Here is a 17034-nt window from a genome sequence, read left to right as displayed (position 1 = left end):
ACGGCGTGTCTCCTGGTAATTAGATGTGTAGTGTCCGGAGGGCAGTGGGACTCGGATAGTCGTGAGGGTTGTCGAACTCTGTTTATTGCCCGTCTGGATGCACACTACTGCAAACTAGACACATGCCTCAAGCAGCGCAAACACCTATAAGCCTTGCAGACACGTGACCACCAACACCACACCTCCACGCCCCCACAACGCTCCCCGCATTGTGCCCTGCCCACGTACGCCACTACACCACATTCCTCCCTCCTAAAAACATGAGTATAAAATGACCATTAGAATGAGAAACATCGGTAAAGCAACCTACGGCATAAAAAAAACAAAGCGGCACAAAACGACATTAATCAAAAATCATAGGCCCCACCACACAGAAAGCAACCAGAGCCCAAAAACGGCATTAATTATGTGGCCGTGAACCAAACCCAGAAGAGCCGGCACAAAAGAAAACGTGATTCATCTGCCCAACCTGCAACCTCAATGCCGCTGTGTTAACCTGGCATATAATTCATCCTTTCGAGTCGAATCCCAAAATGCAGTGGACAGGTGCTAGAGTACTGAGGTGCACGACGAACCCAATGATGGCTGCAGACCACAAAACCCTGGCCGTGTTAAAGATATCAAGAAGCAAGTTGGGGAGCACAGCATCACTACGCAGCAGAAGCGCCCCCAGGCAGCTCATGCTTACACGCCTTCCGGCGAGGTCGTGGTGACACCCCAAGCGAACCTCCCCCGGCACCATCAAATGCCCCCGGTCGACAAGTTGGCACATCTCCCTCAGACAGGACCGAATCAGATAAACATCCCGAGCCTGCAAGCCCTGCGGCGCCAGCGCGGCCGACCTCGGCGAGACCAGAGGTTTGCGCTGCATGGTGCCAGGCACGTCTGACCTTGGCCATATCAGGGATGGGCGGTGGCGCTGAACAGCGCCGTCGTGCCACGTGCAAGTCGAACCGACAATGAGCCGGCGGCCGCGCCATCAATCCCATAACAAACCCAAGCATCACATCCAGTCGAGATCTCAATGCACGTCCGGACGGACGATCAGTGTAGCCTGGAGACATATCAGTGTCATACAACAGCAAAAACATCGTCTGCTCCAATGCAATCTCCCCTTCACGTACAGCGCGTTCTTCCAGTATAATTCCCACACATGAGAAGGTAGCGGACCGTAGACTGCCCTCGCAGCTGGAGATCAGAAAGACCTCTTTATTCGCAACGATCGCCCGCAAGCTCTTCACATCACATCGATCATATCGGTCATCCCATTGATTGATCCCAACCAAACATATTATGCTCACACGCGGACTGTCGGCATTTGCTTTAACAATGCTAAATCGAATCACTCGTGCAGCGAGAATCAAACACACAACAATTACCAATTCATGAATCACATCGTGTGTACGCATCTTGGTTGTCACGACGTTGAGATGACTTGCTTGTCATCGATGGTCGCGTTCCGCGAACTTCTTGAACGCGACCGGCTCGCTCCAATCCCCCGCTGAAATCGCCTGAACGACACGGGTGTGCACTGTATCACGAGCGCAGCAGGAGCGCGAGAGCCTGTCGCCGCTGGCCTGACCCCCGTTGCTCCAGACCCGTATATAATCGTCGCAGGAAGCAATGAACGGCAGCCCATGCTGCATCGTCGTGGTTCCCGTCGCCGGAACCTCGCCCTCGGATCTCGAGGGAGGCCCGGGCCCAAACGGAGGTACGTGCCCCGAAGGAGGCACAGGTGCACCTGGAGGTACGAACTCCGAAACAGAAAACTCCTCCTCCTTACGTCGAAACCACAACTGGCCCAGCACGGGCCGCTCAAGGTCACCGGCTGGTGCCATCCAGTCCCAGCCCAAAAGGGCGGGCCCCTCCCCTCGTACCACAAACAATGAGAGTAGGGAGCTTTGACCTCGGTAGACCACTGAGACGTCTGTCACAGCAAGTGGTGCAATCGCTTCGACGGTGTACGTGCACAGCGACAAGGTCGTCTTGACCAGCTGAACACCGCGAAGGTCACGAGCAGCCTGCTCGCCCATGACCGACACTGCAGCCCCGGTGTCAACTTGAAACACGATCGGCGTGCCATTCACCTCGACCTCCACTGTTATTGGTCTTGTCACCTCCGGACCAATTGAAAACAGGCTCAACATTGGTTGCATTTCCTGCTCCGGGTCACCGGGATCGCTATGCCCTGGCTGCAGGCCGCTCTCCAGGTCGCTGGGGTCGTCCCGCACCTCGCTATCCAAGACCTTAACGGCGGCCCCCGCCAATCGACACACACGCTTCAGATGTCCCACCTTGTGACAATGCAAACACACGGTGTTCTTATACGGGCACACCCGCCGCAGGTGCGGTCCTCCACATCCCCAGCACCCCTGGGTGTCCATCTCGCTTCCCGCGCGGCCGCGCTGCGGCGCGCGGCCACGGCCCGCACCGAAGAGCGTGCGCGTGACCTGGGGCACCTGGGTCATCGCATGGACCCCGGGGTCACCAGACATGCCCCAGCTGGAATCACCCGTCACGTTCTGGCTGGCGATGGCGCGGACATCTATGAGCGTCTGCTCGACAGCTGAAGCAGTCGCGACCGCCGAGTCGAATGTAACGTCGACACTTCTCATTCGCAGAATCGCCAACACCATCTTCGCATCTTGCAGCCCAGAAATAAAGCGATCTCTGAGCAGAGCTGGACGCTCCTCCGCCGTGAACTTGCAAGCCACGGCCGAATGCTTCACCCGCGCCACGAAATCTGCGACGCGCTCCTCCGCACCCTTCGCAAGGTGATCGAACTGGTACCGAGCCAGCTGCAATGACTTCTCCGGCGCCATGTGGGCTTTCATCTTCCCTACCACGTCCTGAAACGACAGCCCGTCGTCACTAGGCTTATCCGGCGCTACCAAATCACTTGGTAGCCGATAATGTTCCGTTGATAGCGAGGCGAGCAAGATCGATTTGCGTTTGCTCTCGTCGTCTACATCATTCACGTGGAAATAGCATCCCAATTGTTCTGAAAAAAATTCGAAGTCGTCTCCGACGAAGACGGGCACTCGTCCGTGCGCCGTGCCCCGACCTTCCGCCATCCTCGAGCCGTCCTGCAGTTTACTCGACGCGAATTCGCAGGTGACGGCGAGACGTCTGGCTGCAGGACTCGACCCGCACCAAAAACTGTGCGTGCGAGTGCGCGAAACTCGCGACGCACTTCCCTGGGCTTCACGCCAGGTGGTCGAACTCGAACCGCGCGAGCTGCGCTGATTTCCCCAGCGCTCCGCGCACCTGACAATCCAATTGCCCCGGCCAAAGACTCCAAGTCAATGCCGACGAAACCCAGGCACTCGGCACATGTCGATCCGAAAGACTCGTCGCCAATGTAGTGTCCGGAGGGCAGAGGGACTCGGATAGTTGTGAGGGTTGTCGAACTCTGTTTATTGCCCGTCCGGATGGACACTACTGCAAACTAGACACGCGCCTCAAGCGGCGCAAACACCTATAAGCCTTGCGGACACGTGACCACCAACACCACACCTCCACAACGCTCCCCGCATTGTGCCCTGCCCACGTACGCCACTACACAACATACACCATACTACAACCGGTTTCCATGACAAGGAGGACCCTAAATCACTTGGTTGAGTTATTGGCATTCACGGTCGATAAGCAACCCACCATGTGATGGAGTTATTGGTGTGCGACGGCCTGCGATTCCGGAGAGTCTGGTGGGAACCCGAGGTAGCCTTCACGCCATCCCCCTCCCGTGGTCTTCTCGCCCCGACCCCGGGTCCACAACTATATATATATATATATATATATATATATATATATATATATATATATATATATATATATATATATATATATATATATATATATATATATTTTATTGCTGTTAACGTCTGCGCGTAATTTGACGTATCTCCTCCAAAACTGCTGGACGGATTGTCGCCATTTTCGCCATGTGGGTGCTCTGTGGTCTAATGAACAGCATGGGCTATGTGAGATCGTGCCAGACGGACAGGTTTGGGAATTTTTGGCGATTTTCTATTTTTTACATTCGTTTGCATGGCGACGTGTGACGTCACCGCTGAGAGGCGTAATTCCGTCATGACATCGCTCATTCGCTGACGTCAATACGTCTGTCGTCGACAGACCGTCACTGCCGAGAGGCATAATGCCACTCCGAGAAAACATTGTCTGCAATGTAAAACCCTCTTCTGCACATGCTGACTACCTCAGAAGGTGAATTTGACACAAAAAAAAATAACAAGAAACATTGTATTTGAAGTAAAGATTTATTAAAAAAAAAATATATATATATATATATATATATATATATATATATATATATATATATATATATATATATATATATATATATATATATATATATATATTTCTGTTAACGTCTGCGCGTAATTTGACGTTCTCCGAAAACGCTGGCAGGAATGTGCTCATTTCCATATTCTGGGGTTTCTTAATGTGACGAAGATGATGCACTAAATTTCTAAGCTGGAATTGTATGACAACGTGGCTTCAACAAGATTTTCAACTCATCTACGGCCGCATTTATTCCCGTTCGGTCGCCATCGCTGAACTGCTGTCCGGTAAGTGCTGCCATCTATCCAAAAAATCTGAACTAGAGTAAGGGAGTACTCATTGCATCAAACACTGAACATAAACACAACTGATAATAAATAGTATAGCTCAGAACATCAGCAATGGTTGTCATGTTTTTTTTAAATCAGCATGGAAGGAGGGGAACGATGAGCGCCAGAGCTCTGCCAACATTATGTACCCCGATTGGCTCTTTCCCGGACTGAACACACCCTCTTAGACTGTCAATTTGTGTCTGAAATCCAACGTACATATTAAAAACACCTGAAAATAAGTTGCAATAGGACTACGTCCAGATAACATCAAAGGCTATAATCTGAAGGTAGGGGGAACCAGGGAACGGGTATGAAGTCATCCCTTCATTGCCCGGATTCTCTTCTTTTCCTTGTTCTTCGAAAGCGCGGTGTCCGACAATAGATTCTGTACCTTGAATGTGTGCGTGTTAACTGTTCAAATTAAAGAGGTGTTCGATTGTCGGATGCACCCAAACAACTGCCGTTCATTACATTAATTGTCAATATCAACCGCCATCATTACCTGTGTTGTGTCTTGCGTGTGTGATCTTCAAATTAAAGCGTCCCAGCGGTGTTCGATCGTCGGATATGCGCCAAAAAGTGCCGTTCATTGAAATTTGCATTCTGATTCTCGGTCACCCTCCACTGCTCCTGTTCAGTCTAGGGCATGGCCTATATCATGTTAAACTGGCCCCATCAGACGCCAACCTTCCAGTCACACTGCAGAGGATGCAATTTCCAGTCAGACTCGCATACTCGATGACCATAAACAAATCCCAGGGCCAAACATTTGACAAACTCGGAATATACCTCCCAGCCCCCTTGTTCTCCCATGGCCAACTAACTATATGTTGCATTTTCACGTGCAAGAGGTTACTCCTATATATCTATCAAAGTGGACAATAACTCCTCACAAGGACTATTCAGCAACAAGACAATCACCCAAAATGTCATCTACAGGGGGGTCCTTTAGAAAACTAAGGACAGGTAACCATAGTGCATCACATCCCTAATGACACCCTCCCCAGCGTCCCATAACATCAACTATTATGCCTCATCCATCTTTTGCCACCCATTCAACCCCGTGCAGAGCACGGGTATATGCTAGTGTATATATATTGCTACGAATTCTCGCCCGCCGGCGTGCGGACAGCCGCTTTTAGCCGAATCGCGGCCGTACACCCACCGGACGGACAATTCAGTTGCGACTTTCCGGAACAACGCCGAAAACCAGCCACGGGTGTGCTCCAAGCACACCACAACCTTGTCCGTACTCTACCCGCACGGTACAGGGTCCGATCGCCAAATAATCGATTTACCTAATTATTCGCGCGGGTAGATTACCGAGAGATTGTACCTCAGCGAGGCCTGATTGGACACGAGCCGCTTAAGCAGCTCGCTCCGTTTGGGGTAACCAAGCAGGGTATCATCGCGAGACCTCGCTGGACCCGATTCTATTATCAGCTATCAAAAAGCCCACTAAATTCCGAGAGCAAGACGGCAGCTCAATTAAGGGAAAATGACGCGACGAACAGGTTACATTCAAACAAGCACATTTATTTACGAACAACAAACGTATACAGTCATGCAGGTATGGAAAAGCACGCATGCAATTTATACAATGAATTGGCGGGAAGGGACAAGACGTGAGCAAGACAAAGCGCTCCGACCGTCTATTTATTATGTACAGTCACTTATACAGTTTTACTTGACGGACTCGACGCCACAACTTTCACGCAAAGAAAAGCAAGGAAAAACCCCAGGACAGATGAGGGGTAGACTGTACTGGACCAATTTGGGTCTTTATTTGCACGGGGCTTGGTTGACCGAAGAGGCTCCGTGAGACCGCGCTGGTTACCTTCCACGCTGGAGCGACCCGCGACGTTCCTTCCCCACGGCAGCTAGCGTAACCGCGGCTCGGCCGCGGTCTGGTGATTCGGGCCCAAGCCGGCAACGCCTGAGAGGAACGAACGGGTCTTCGCTCTTTTTGAGTTGATGCTCTCTTTAAGAACCCGTTCGTCCCTCAGCGATGCTCGGACCGTTCCGAAGCCCGATCACCCCAGACCGTTCGGAGCTGGTTGGCGAGCTCTCTCCAGCTCGCACACGAACACGCAGCTCCACGCGGCACAGCAGGCTTAGCCGCGCTCCCAGTTCGCGCCTCCTCCGCTCTCCTCAGCTTCTCCAGCTACTGCAGGCTTCAGGCTCCAGACTTCCACGCAGCTCCTCGACCTCTCCAGACTGACTGCGCTTGGCGTTCCGCTCGCCCTTATATTGGGTCCGTGAGGTGAGGTTTTGACCTCCGCTCTCTGACCTTCGACCCCCCGCTGGCTCTGCCCCTTTCTCTGTTTTGATCCGAATCTCAGACGAAGCTTGCACAGAGCGGACGTGTGCGAGATCAGCGACCCTGGCCGGCGAGCGGAGGTGCTCGAAATCACCGACTTGCGTGGCGAGGAAACCCCCACACCTGCCTGCAGTGATGCCATTCGATGCGGACTCACCGTGGCTGGCGCCAAGATGGCGTCGTTTCGGAGATGAAGGTGAGGCGATGTTGTTCGTGTTGATTGATCGGGGGAGATGTGGTTTTAGGAGTGGTGTGGAGATGTTGTTGTGAAGGTGGTGTGGAGAGGGTGGTTGGTGGTTGGCATTGTGGAGGAGGTGGTTGGTATGGGGGAGAAGGTGGTTGGTGGTCGGCGTGGTGGAGAAGGTGGTTGGCGTTGCGGGGAAGGTGGTTGGTGGTTAGCATTGCAGAGTAGGTGGTTGGTGGTTGGCGTTGCGGAGTAGGTGGTTGGTGGTTGGCGTTGCGGAGTAGGTGGTTGGTGGTTGGCGTTGCAGAGTAGGTGGTTGGTGGTTGGCGTTGCAGAGTAGGTGGTTGGTGGTTGGTGGTTGGCGTTGCAGAGAAGGTGGTTGGTCCAAAATAACGATAGTAAAAGAAAAACGGCTACCTCAAAGATCACAGTATGGGTGACACGAATAATTCCCATTAGACAACGGTGGGGAAATCTATCTGAACACAGACTTATCGGCATAACTGATCTAAGGACCTATAGGGTGCTCTGCGAATTTCCACAGCCGTAACAATATATATATATATATATATATATATATATATATATATATATATATATATATATATATATATATATATATATATATATTTTGTTGTGGGAATGGCCCTTAGTGTGTTACTAAATATAGGATTAGCCCAGATCCCCCATTAAATGCATGTTTAGCCAGATTGTTCGGTAAATGGACGCTACATGTGTGTCGGGAGGTGGAAGAGGCTGTTCATCGTTAGTACATTGATGGTGGACCGAGAAGTTCTTCTTCTTCCTTCCTCTCTCCGGACAATAGACTCCGCCCAGCGCGCTGAGAGGGGGAGTGGCCGAGAGAAGGAAGTGAAATTGAAGGGAGGAGTTTGTCGGCTTCGAAAAGGGGCGCGCCCCAAAAAGAAAAGGTGGTAAAACTGAGAGCACCGAGTTGGGCAGTCGGTTTTGAGGCGAGCGAGTGAAGGATAAGACTGCAGGAGCGCCGGGAAAGGCAGTGGTGAAACTGAGCACCGCTGTGGCGCGATCGGCTGAATAGGGCTGGCTGTGTGTGAGTCAGCAGTCGGCTTTGAGGCGAGCGAGGGCCGAAAAGGAGAAGTGAAACTGAAGAAGTAAAACTGCAGTGGGCTTCGAGGCGAGCGAGCAAAGGAAAGGCAGGGTGAATCTGCCGGGAGAGAAGCTGAACCTGAGCGCACCAAGTCTGCGATCGGCAGTGGTGAAACTGAGCGCCGAGGTGGGGCACAATCGGCTTTCGTGAGGAGCACATCGACAGATTCATCCGGAGTCCAGTGATGGAGCCTCTGACTGTCCCTACTCAACTCGCGGATCGGCGACGTCTTGGGGTCCCATGGAGCCAGCCTGCAGAGCCCAACACTTCGATTTGGCCTGGTCTGGTGAACAGGCCAGGCCTGGACTTGTATGCTGGACCTTGTGCGAAACCAGCTGAAACCCACCATGGATCTGATGGTCTTGTGCCGTCGACCTTATGCGGGGTCAGAACGCGCGGAGGCCGCGTGCGTGGGAGGTGCGACAAAAGGAGGACGAGCGCCATCTTGCCACGCAGCATGTTTGAGCTTGGGAGCTCGAATCCATCGACATCGGCTTGTCACGAGCCACATTCGTGCCTTTGACACTTTCCTCTCGTCCATGAAACATCACCAAGTACTCTGTGTCTTGTCTGCATGCTGTCCATGGTTTCTCTCGTTAGGGTCCCCTTCGAAACCAGTAATCCGTAGCTCCCTAGTTAAGAACAGGTTATAGATTAATTATAACATTGTCGTGAATGCTTTGCTTGTGTCGTGTTTGCCCGATGTGTCCCCAATAAATCTGGCTGATTCGTATGAAGTTGCCGCTTTGAATTAATTTGTGCTGCGCCAAGGAACAATCCGCTCGATTTGGATATAAAAACCAAAATGGTTACAGACTGGCAGAATTCACTCGGTATCTGACAAAACCAGTCTGTAACCGGGGTCTATTCCCACAGCTGGCAAGGCACAGGTGTACGTTGGTATCGTGATTCGAGGCGCGTGACCCGAGAACTGTGCCGAACCAGCCGGCGTTATAACCCCGGAGACGGCGGTGGTTAGGGTGGCGCCGAATCTGTAACATTTGGCTGTCGAGAGTAGGGTGCGGAAACTCAAACTGGTTACGGACAGTGATTGACTCACTCGTCCGAATCCCGCCACCGCCGAATCCGCAACAATATATATATATATATATATATATATATATATATATATATATATATATATATATATATATATATATATATATATATATATATATATATATATATACATATATATATATATATATATATATATATATATATATATATATATATATATATATATATATATATATATATATATATATATATATATATATATATATATATACACACACACACACACACACACACACACACACACACACACACACACACACACACACACACACACACACACACACACACACACAACAGTTTTCATGAGCAACGAGCATAACAGTTCTAAAACATATCTTCCACGAGCCACACACAAAGCAGCTGGATGTACGTATAGTACAATACTGTACGTACACAAAAAACATATCTTCCACGAAACACAAACATGACCTGTTCACTGTACGTGTATTGTAGCTTCGTGGGATAAACATAGTTTTGCAGGATGTCTCACCAGTGTAACACATCATTCCCCACGACGCCATCCCCCCCCCCCCCCCCCCCGAGTTACTTCCAGAATGAAAACACCATCATCATCTATTGATGTATCCAGTAATTACAAGGTCACCATATACGGACATTACACAATGGAAACATTCAGCGCATCTTGGTGTAATCACCATCTTGCTACAAACAGCATCATCTGAGCTGTTACATTTTAAAAATGCTCAGCATAATCTGCCTGTAGATAAGAAAGACGTCATGTCCTGAGAGTTAAAGAATGAAAATGTTCAGCATATCTATAAGTGTAATTAGAAGCTAGCTACGTACAGACTAATTACACAATGACATCGCTCACCACATCTATCATCAGCTGCTGAATACAGCATCACTCATAAAAATCCCCCCAAAACAATGCGCAGACTCACCCCTATCACAGTTACCCACAATGCACAAGTCAAGCTCATAGGGGAACCTGCCTCCACGGACCATGACGCGGCCAAGTCATTCCCTGCAAAACTCATGAGCCTCATCGAGGAGAAGGGGCACCTGCTGGAGCAGGTCTTTATTGCTGATGAGACTGGCTTGTTTGGAAAAGATGCCGACCAGAACGGTCACCTCACAGCGCAAGAACAAAGCAGCCGGCTTCAAGGCCACAAAGGACTGGGTATCCCTTCTCCTCTGTGAAAACGTCGAATGGGACTTCATGGTAAAGTCCATGATGCTCTACCGTTCCTTGAACCCACGTGCACTGAAGAACAAAAACAAGCAGGTGCTGCCCATGTACTGGAAGGCGAACAGGAAGGCGTGGGTGACCTCTGAACCTTTTATGGACTGGATCCATACCTGTTTCGTTCCTCAGGTTGGGAGGTACCTGGCAGGAAAGAACCTTTTGTTCAAGATAATCCTGTTGCTTGACAATGCTCCTGGCCACCCCAAGGATCTGAACGGCACATCTTCATCATTTTGCAGTTATGTGTGCTGTGTTTGTTCAATAAAACAGTACATGATGTTGTTGTTTTCGTTTTGCAGTATGGTTAAGAGATTTTAAAATGCATTCCTCAATAAATTGGAAACGGTACCTGTTGTTGTCAAATTTTTTTTTAATATGTAAGCATCTTTAATGAAACTGTAATCATGCATTCGTGGTCAAAAACATTTTAAACTTTAAAAGCTTTCCCCTTTGAACCAGGAACCGCCACAAACTTAAAATGTTATCCCCCTCGTCTCCATTGTACCAATTACCCGACTTTGGTGGTGTCGCCATTTGCAGCCTTTTTCATGAACCAGGAACCGCCATGTACTGATAACATTATCCACCTTGTCTCCATTGTAACAATGACAAAACACTCGCGGATTTATCCCCGATACTCGTGGGTCAGGAAATCCCCAGAACCTATCCCTCATTTTCCAGTGAAACAATGCCTTCCCGGAACGTATCCCCCGCAAATGTCAGGGTCCTGGTGTGTGTGTGTGTGTGTGTACATATATATATATATATATATATATATATATATATATATATATATATATATATATATATATATATATATATATATATATATACATACATACATATATATATATATATATATATATATATATATATATATATATATATATATATATATATATATATATATATATATATATATATATACATATACACAGATATACATATATATTTGATATACAGGTATAACTTACTTCGCGGAGACTTGCAATACCCTCCCCCACCTGGAGGCAGCACAATATGATACACATTTACCTGGAGAATTTGTGTCTCCCCCTTTCCCCAAGACCACTGGCAAAGATAAAACACCCTGAGACACTAATTAGGGTCATGCTGATCCGAATGGAATCAGCCCACAACTGTAGGAGTAGCGCAACAAACAAACACTGGTCCGTGAATTATAGTAAGGATAAGGGAGGAAAGGGGAAAGTGATTGTGAATTTAATGTTCCATCTTTATTTACTTTTTACATTATTATTAACAAACAGGGACAGGAACAACGCAGGCATGATAGGCCGAATGGCTTTCTCATGTGCGAAAGTTCCCTGTGTATCTTTGTTTAATGTTGCTAAGAGCAGGAAGAAATGGGAGGGGAGGGAAGAGAGTTGGAAGTGAGGGTGCATTGAGTTGGAAGAGGGGAAAGGGTGGGGGGATTGAGGACTTGGGGGTTGGAATTGGGGTTGAGTACTTGGGGTAGTTGAGGACTTGAAGAAGAAAGGGGGATTGAGCACAGAGTTTGGGTGTGGTGGTGGGGAGGGCAGAGAGAGGACAGAGTTGGAAGGGGGTGAGGACTTGGGTGTGTGTGTGTGTGTGTGTGTGTGTGTGTGTGTGTGTGTGTGTGTGTGTGTGTGTGTGTGTGTGTGTGTGTGTGTGTGTGTGTGTGTGTGTGTGTGTGTGTGTGTGTGTGTGTGTGTGTGTGTGTGTGTGTGTTGGGTATGGGGGTTTAGGGACCTGAAATCACATTTTACATTATGGAGAATTTCCATGAGTCCCAGATAGTCCCAATCGGTATTTTGGGTCCTCTTGGTATTTTGGATTCTTGTGGTGTTTTGGATCCCCTGGGTCTTTTGGATATTTTGAGTGTTCAGGGTCCTCAGAGTCTTTTGCATCTTTGAGTCTTTTGGGTCCTCAGGGTATTTTGTGTCTTGTTAGTGATTGAGATCTTCAGGCTCGTTTGGGTCATCTCGGTACTTTAGGTGAAGTATTTCAGATTACAATTGTGGGTGATGTTAGGTTCGCTGTTCAACCAATGGGGGGATGGGGGGGGGGTGAAGAGCGGATATACAAACATAATCACATACACTTGCTCCAATATATATATATATGTAGATGTATGAAGAAATTTCATACTCGAGGAAAGAGGTCTGACTCGGGTCGTCATGGCAACCATTTTTAATCACATATGACACTTTGGCCGACATTTCAATATCCCAGACTACTGGTTCCTGCAATAGCACTATCACACTCAAAGTATTAAAACAAATTCTCAACAGATTCCCATCTTTTTCTTCTAAAGCCTCGTCTTATTCAACTAAACACACAGGATCTTATTTATAAGCACAGGTACAACAGCATTCTGAACAAGCAACCTTATTGTTTTATCTCTGCATAAAATAATAATCGACACTTCAAAAAAAAAATAATAATAAATAAATAAACAGGAAAAAACCTAATGAAACATCCATTTTTCAAAATATTGATCCAAGCCAATTGGCAGAATTTTTCAAGGGCACAATAGCAAATGAACAAGCAACAGCACCCACCTGTGTGACATACTCAGGTGTTATTGGAAGAAAGTAAACCTTGTCAGCAAGGCCTTTCGAGGTCTGCACTGTAGCAATGTTGGGGTTGATTAGAAGAGTTTGGATATTTTCTTCTTTCAAAGCCTTTATTGCCTAAAAAGCAAGACAAGTAGGTACTGTATATCATGCACTCATTCCCAGTGTGGACAAACAGAAAATAACAGTTGAAGCTCAATAATATACGATACCCTCATCTGCCCCGACCAGATCACAAAACACTATCTGTGCAGCCCATCCTTAAACCTGTCAGTAGTGTCAAATAGGAGGATTTGCCACAGTAATGTCTACCATTTCTCAAAGTCGCAATATTCGCTCGCTTACGCTCACTCGTATTTCTCCTTTTCAAACTGGGACACATTACTTCGTCATAGCGCTCCTTTTTGATAATACTCCCCCCCCCCTTCCGGGGGCTGGGTTTCGCCCCCTTTCATGTGATAATAGTCTTAATGAGTATGAAGTTCATTAGGGCCAATTGATCTTCAAAGTTCTAAAATTCAAAGAGTATTCGTTGTTTTTGTGTAGTATAATGCTTCTATGGAACAATGTCGACACATTATTGCAGCGTTTTTTTTTTCTGATGAATTTTTGCCCAGGAAGAAAGATAATGAGTCTTAATGAGTATGAAGTTCATTCGGGCCAGAATAAAAACAATGAATGTTAATGAATATATCCAATATCGATGAAGTCGGAACTGACCAGGGCCCACGGGCCATATTTTTTTATTAAAACTTATACAGTCATGCGCCGCATTACGACGTTTCGGTCAACGACAGACCACAAATACGATGGTGGTCCCATAAGATTATAATGGAGCTGAAAAATTCCTTTCGCCAAGTGATGTCGTAGCACTGCCAGTCAGACAAAAGTACAGTATAGCACATACAATTATGGAAGACTTCACTCAAAGAAACCACTCAATGTATCATACCTTAAAAGAAGATGTCAACACGTTAAACTGAACCAAACCACTTACACGTGGAATTTGGGTGTTCTGGAAGGAAAGCCACGATACCTGTGGCTCATTTTAAAGAAACCAGATGGAGATACTGCTACTGATAAGAATAATGCATTGCGTGATAATGCTAAGGTGAAACAACTTCGCGTTTCTCTGGATGGAACATTTTATCCACGAGATAGATCAGAAATTGATTGAGAAAGAAATGATAATGCTGAAGCATACAAGTCTTACAAAAGGTGTGTGAAAGCAATGGAAATAAAGAACCCATTTTAGATATGACAGCATTTAAAAGCCTGTATACAATCTATGCGATTGACCTGAGCACTCAAAAGGAAACTATAAAGTCTAATTGAGTGGATACTTCCCAATACATTGAAAGAGGAGAGAGTGAAGAAGTTTATACATATTGTTTGCTTTTGTAAGAATCAGAATTACAGATTAATACAGATAATGGTGTTATGATTAGTTTCACATAATTTTTTGATAAATAAATGAGTAGTTAAGTGCTAAGTGGGGTATATGTTAATCAAATTAATCTTAATAAACTATCACCTTGTATTCAAAATCGAAAGCCTTGTACGATTAACGTTACTACAATTCAGAGAAAAAGAGCAGTAAGAATTGATGTTTGCTCACAAGAGAACAGGTGAAAATCTTGAACGATACTGGCTCACTTAAAATTAAAATGTTAAAACCAATGTTGAATAAATATTCAATAAGAGAGACGAGTGGAGGATTTCTCCCATTTCAAATTCCTTTATTTGCTGGTTTAAGTGCGGCTGGAGCATTGACGGGCGGTATTTCAGCAGCGGTGAAAACTGCCAACGAAAGGAAGGCTCAACTCCAGGCTCAAAAAGAATTGGAAAGACATAACAAAGAGATGAAAAAACAAATTAGTGGAAGTGGTGTAATTGTAGATTTTGCTGAAAAACTTGAAAGCCTACCTGATAAAGTGAGATTGTTAGTTGGAGATATGCTTTCTTCTATCGCACAAGCAGGTGCAAAATTAACTGAAAGGGGGTAATGGATTATATCTTTCTAATAAATAAATGAGAATTGATGAGTGGTTTAAAGAATTTGGAAAGAATACAACATCAAATTTGGAACTTGTCAAATATTGGAGGAAATTAAAAATTGATAATGTGGTTATATGTATGAGAGATGAGTTAACAAACTTGTCTAAATATACAAATAATATTATTATTAATTTAGAAGATAATAATGGAAAACATTCTCTTTGGGTTTGTAATTATAATCATCAGGTTAAATATTATTTTGATAGTTTTAGTCTTCCACCACGTATTGAAGTCATGAAATTCTTGCAGAATGGTGTTTATCAAACATTTCAAATCCAAGAATTAAATTCCAAGTGTTGTCGTCAAGTATGTCTGTACGTGTTATTTCAACTCAACAAAAACAAAAAAAAATTCCATGATATTATTTTTAATCTCATTTATATGACATGTTGGAAAAGATGATTCTTCCTTTGGTGTATCCCAAGAACTGGATAGTGATTTATCAAATTATTACACAAAGGCACAGGCTCAATGACAGAAATATAGTTTCACAAAAAAAATATTAATATGAAAATGGCTATACATTAATATATTATCCAAGCCTGACTGACGTGAATGACTTGGAGAGATTAAGTGCTTATCACAATATATATATCCCTAAATAAAACGGCTGTGTATTCCAAAGATACAGAAGTGTTGAGTTTTATCTCCAAGTCAAACGGAATTCACAGTTCCAATTGAAATAAAATTTTATAAAGAAGGGTGTTTCATTTGTATGAGAATAGAACATTGGGGATATGATAGGAATGATTTAGGGTATAATTGTTCATTTAAAATAAACTTTGAAGACCTGAAAGAATTAAATCAGTCTCATAAGGAAGAATATTATCCACTTGGTGTCGAGAATGAGTTTTGTGGAAGCACGATTTGCAAACAACAGATCAAATAATTTAATAAGGCTAAAATCGATAACAGCTTTGCTGTAGTTTATATCATGAAAACACAAAGAACAGGATTTTATTTAGAAAGTAAGGGAATGCAAACTGATTTAACCATAGGAAGATGGGGAGGTATTACCTGTCATCATATTCATCTATCATATATTTCTGATACATAAATGACAGCAAGAAGGTTTCAAGAAAATTTTCATTTCTGTGTCCAAGCATACCTACACAGCACCTTTTTTATGCAGGGCAGTAATGTTTGCGAATTTCCAAGCAGATGGCAGATGACCTTGAGTAAATGAGAGGGTGAATAGAAGAGAGAGAGGGTGAGCAAGAGCAGAGGAGCAGGTTTTTAGGACACGTGGGCTGATGCCGTCTGGAATGGTTGCAGAAGCTGAGTCGAGGTTTAACAGCAAGCTCTCAACCTTGTTAGGAGAAAAGGACACAGAGTCCAGAGACAGTTGGGTGCGACTGGGTAAGGTGGGTACAGAAAGCAATGGGTTTTGGAAACAAGATTTTGATGGAAACACCGAGTTTAGGCATTCAGCCTTTTCCCATGCAGTATCAGCAGTGGCCATTTGAGGTGAGGAGGGGATGGAGAGGAAACATACACCAGGAACAGACTTGATTAGACGCCACCAGGATTTGGAGGAGGGAGAAAGGTTTGAGAGTTCAGACGAGCTTAGAAAGATGTTGTTTTCTGGCTCTACTGAGCGTAGATACACACTTGTTCCGAGCTTTATGGAAGGAACTGAGATTACCCTCAGTTGGGTTTGCTTTCCATAAGGCAAAGGCAAGTTGTTTCAGGACAACTGCCTCGCCACAAGCTTCAGTGAACCATGAGCGGGAGGAAGGGTAGGACAACAGAAGATGAGAGGGGATAAATCTGTGCATGAGCAAGTTTCTTTGAAAGAATTCCCAGGATGAGTTGATGTTGGAGAAAGTAGCAATGGGCGACCAGTCTAAAAGTGAAAGAT

At 45.8% G+C, this 17034-nt stretch overlaps 1 protein-coding gene across 2 annotated transcripts in view; it reads right to left on the bottom strand.

Annotated features, from left to right (window-relative positions):
* The window catches only part of CAD (carbamoyl-phosphate synthetase 2, aspartate transcarbamylase, and dihydroorotase), a 246727-nt gene that overhangs the window by 181569 nt on the left and 48124 nt on the right, over positions 1-17034 (bottom strand). For both annotated transcript variants that reach the window (XM_085870414.1, XM_085877653.1), the window contains exon 10: positions 13101-13232. In XM_085870414.1, the coding sequence (XP_085726540.1) occupies positions 13101-13232 (132 nt within the window). The remainder of the gene's footprint in view (positions 1-13100; positions 13233-17034) is intronic.

This window comes from Eptatretus burgeri, chromosome 1 (genome assembly GCF_056783735.1).
Source record: "Eptatretus burgeri isolate ZD-2024b chromosome 1, Ebu_testis_v1, whole genome shotgun sequence".
NCBI classification, from domain to species: Eukaryota; Metazoa; Chordata; class Myxini; order Myxiniformes; family Myxinidae; genus Eptatretus; species Eptatretus burgeri.
This window is presented reverse-complemented; position numbering and strand designations above follow the sequence as displayed.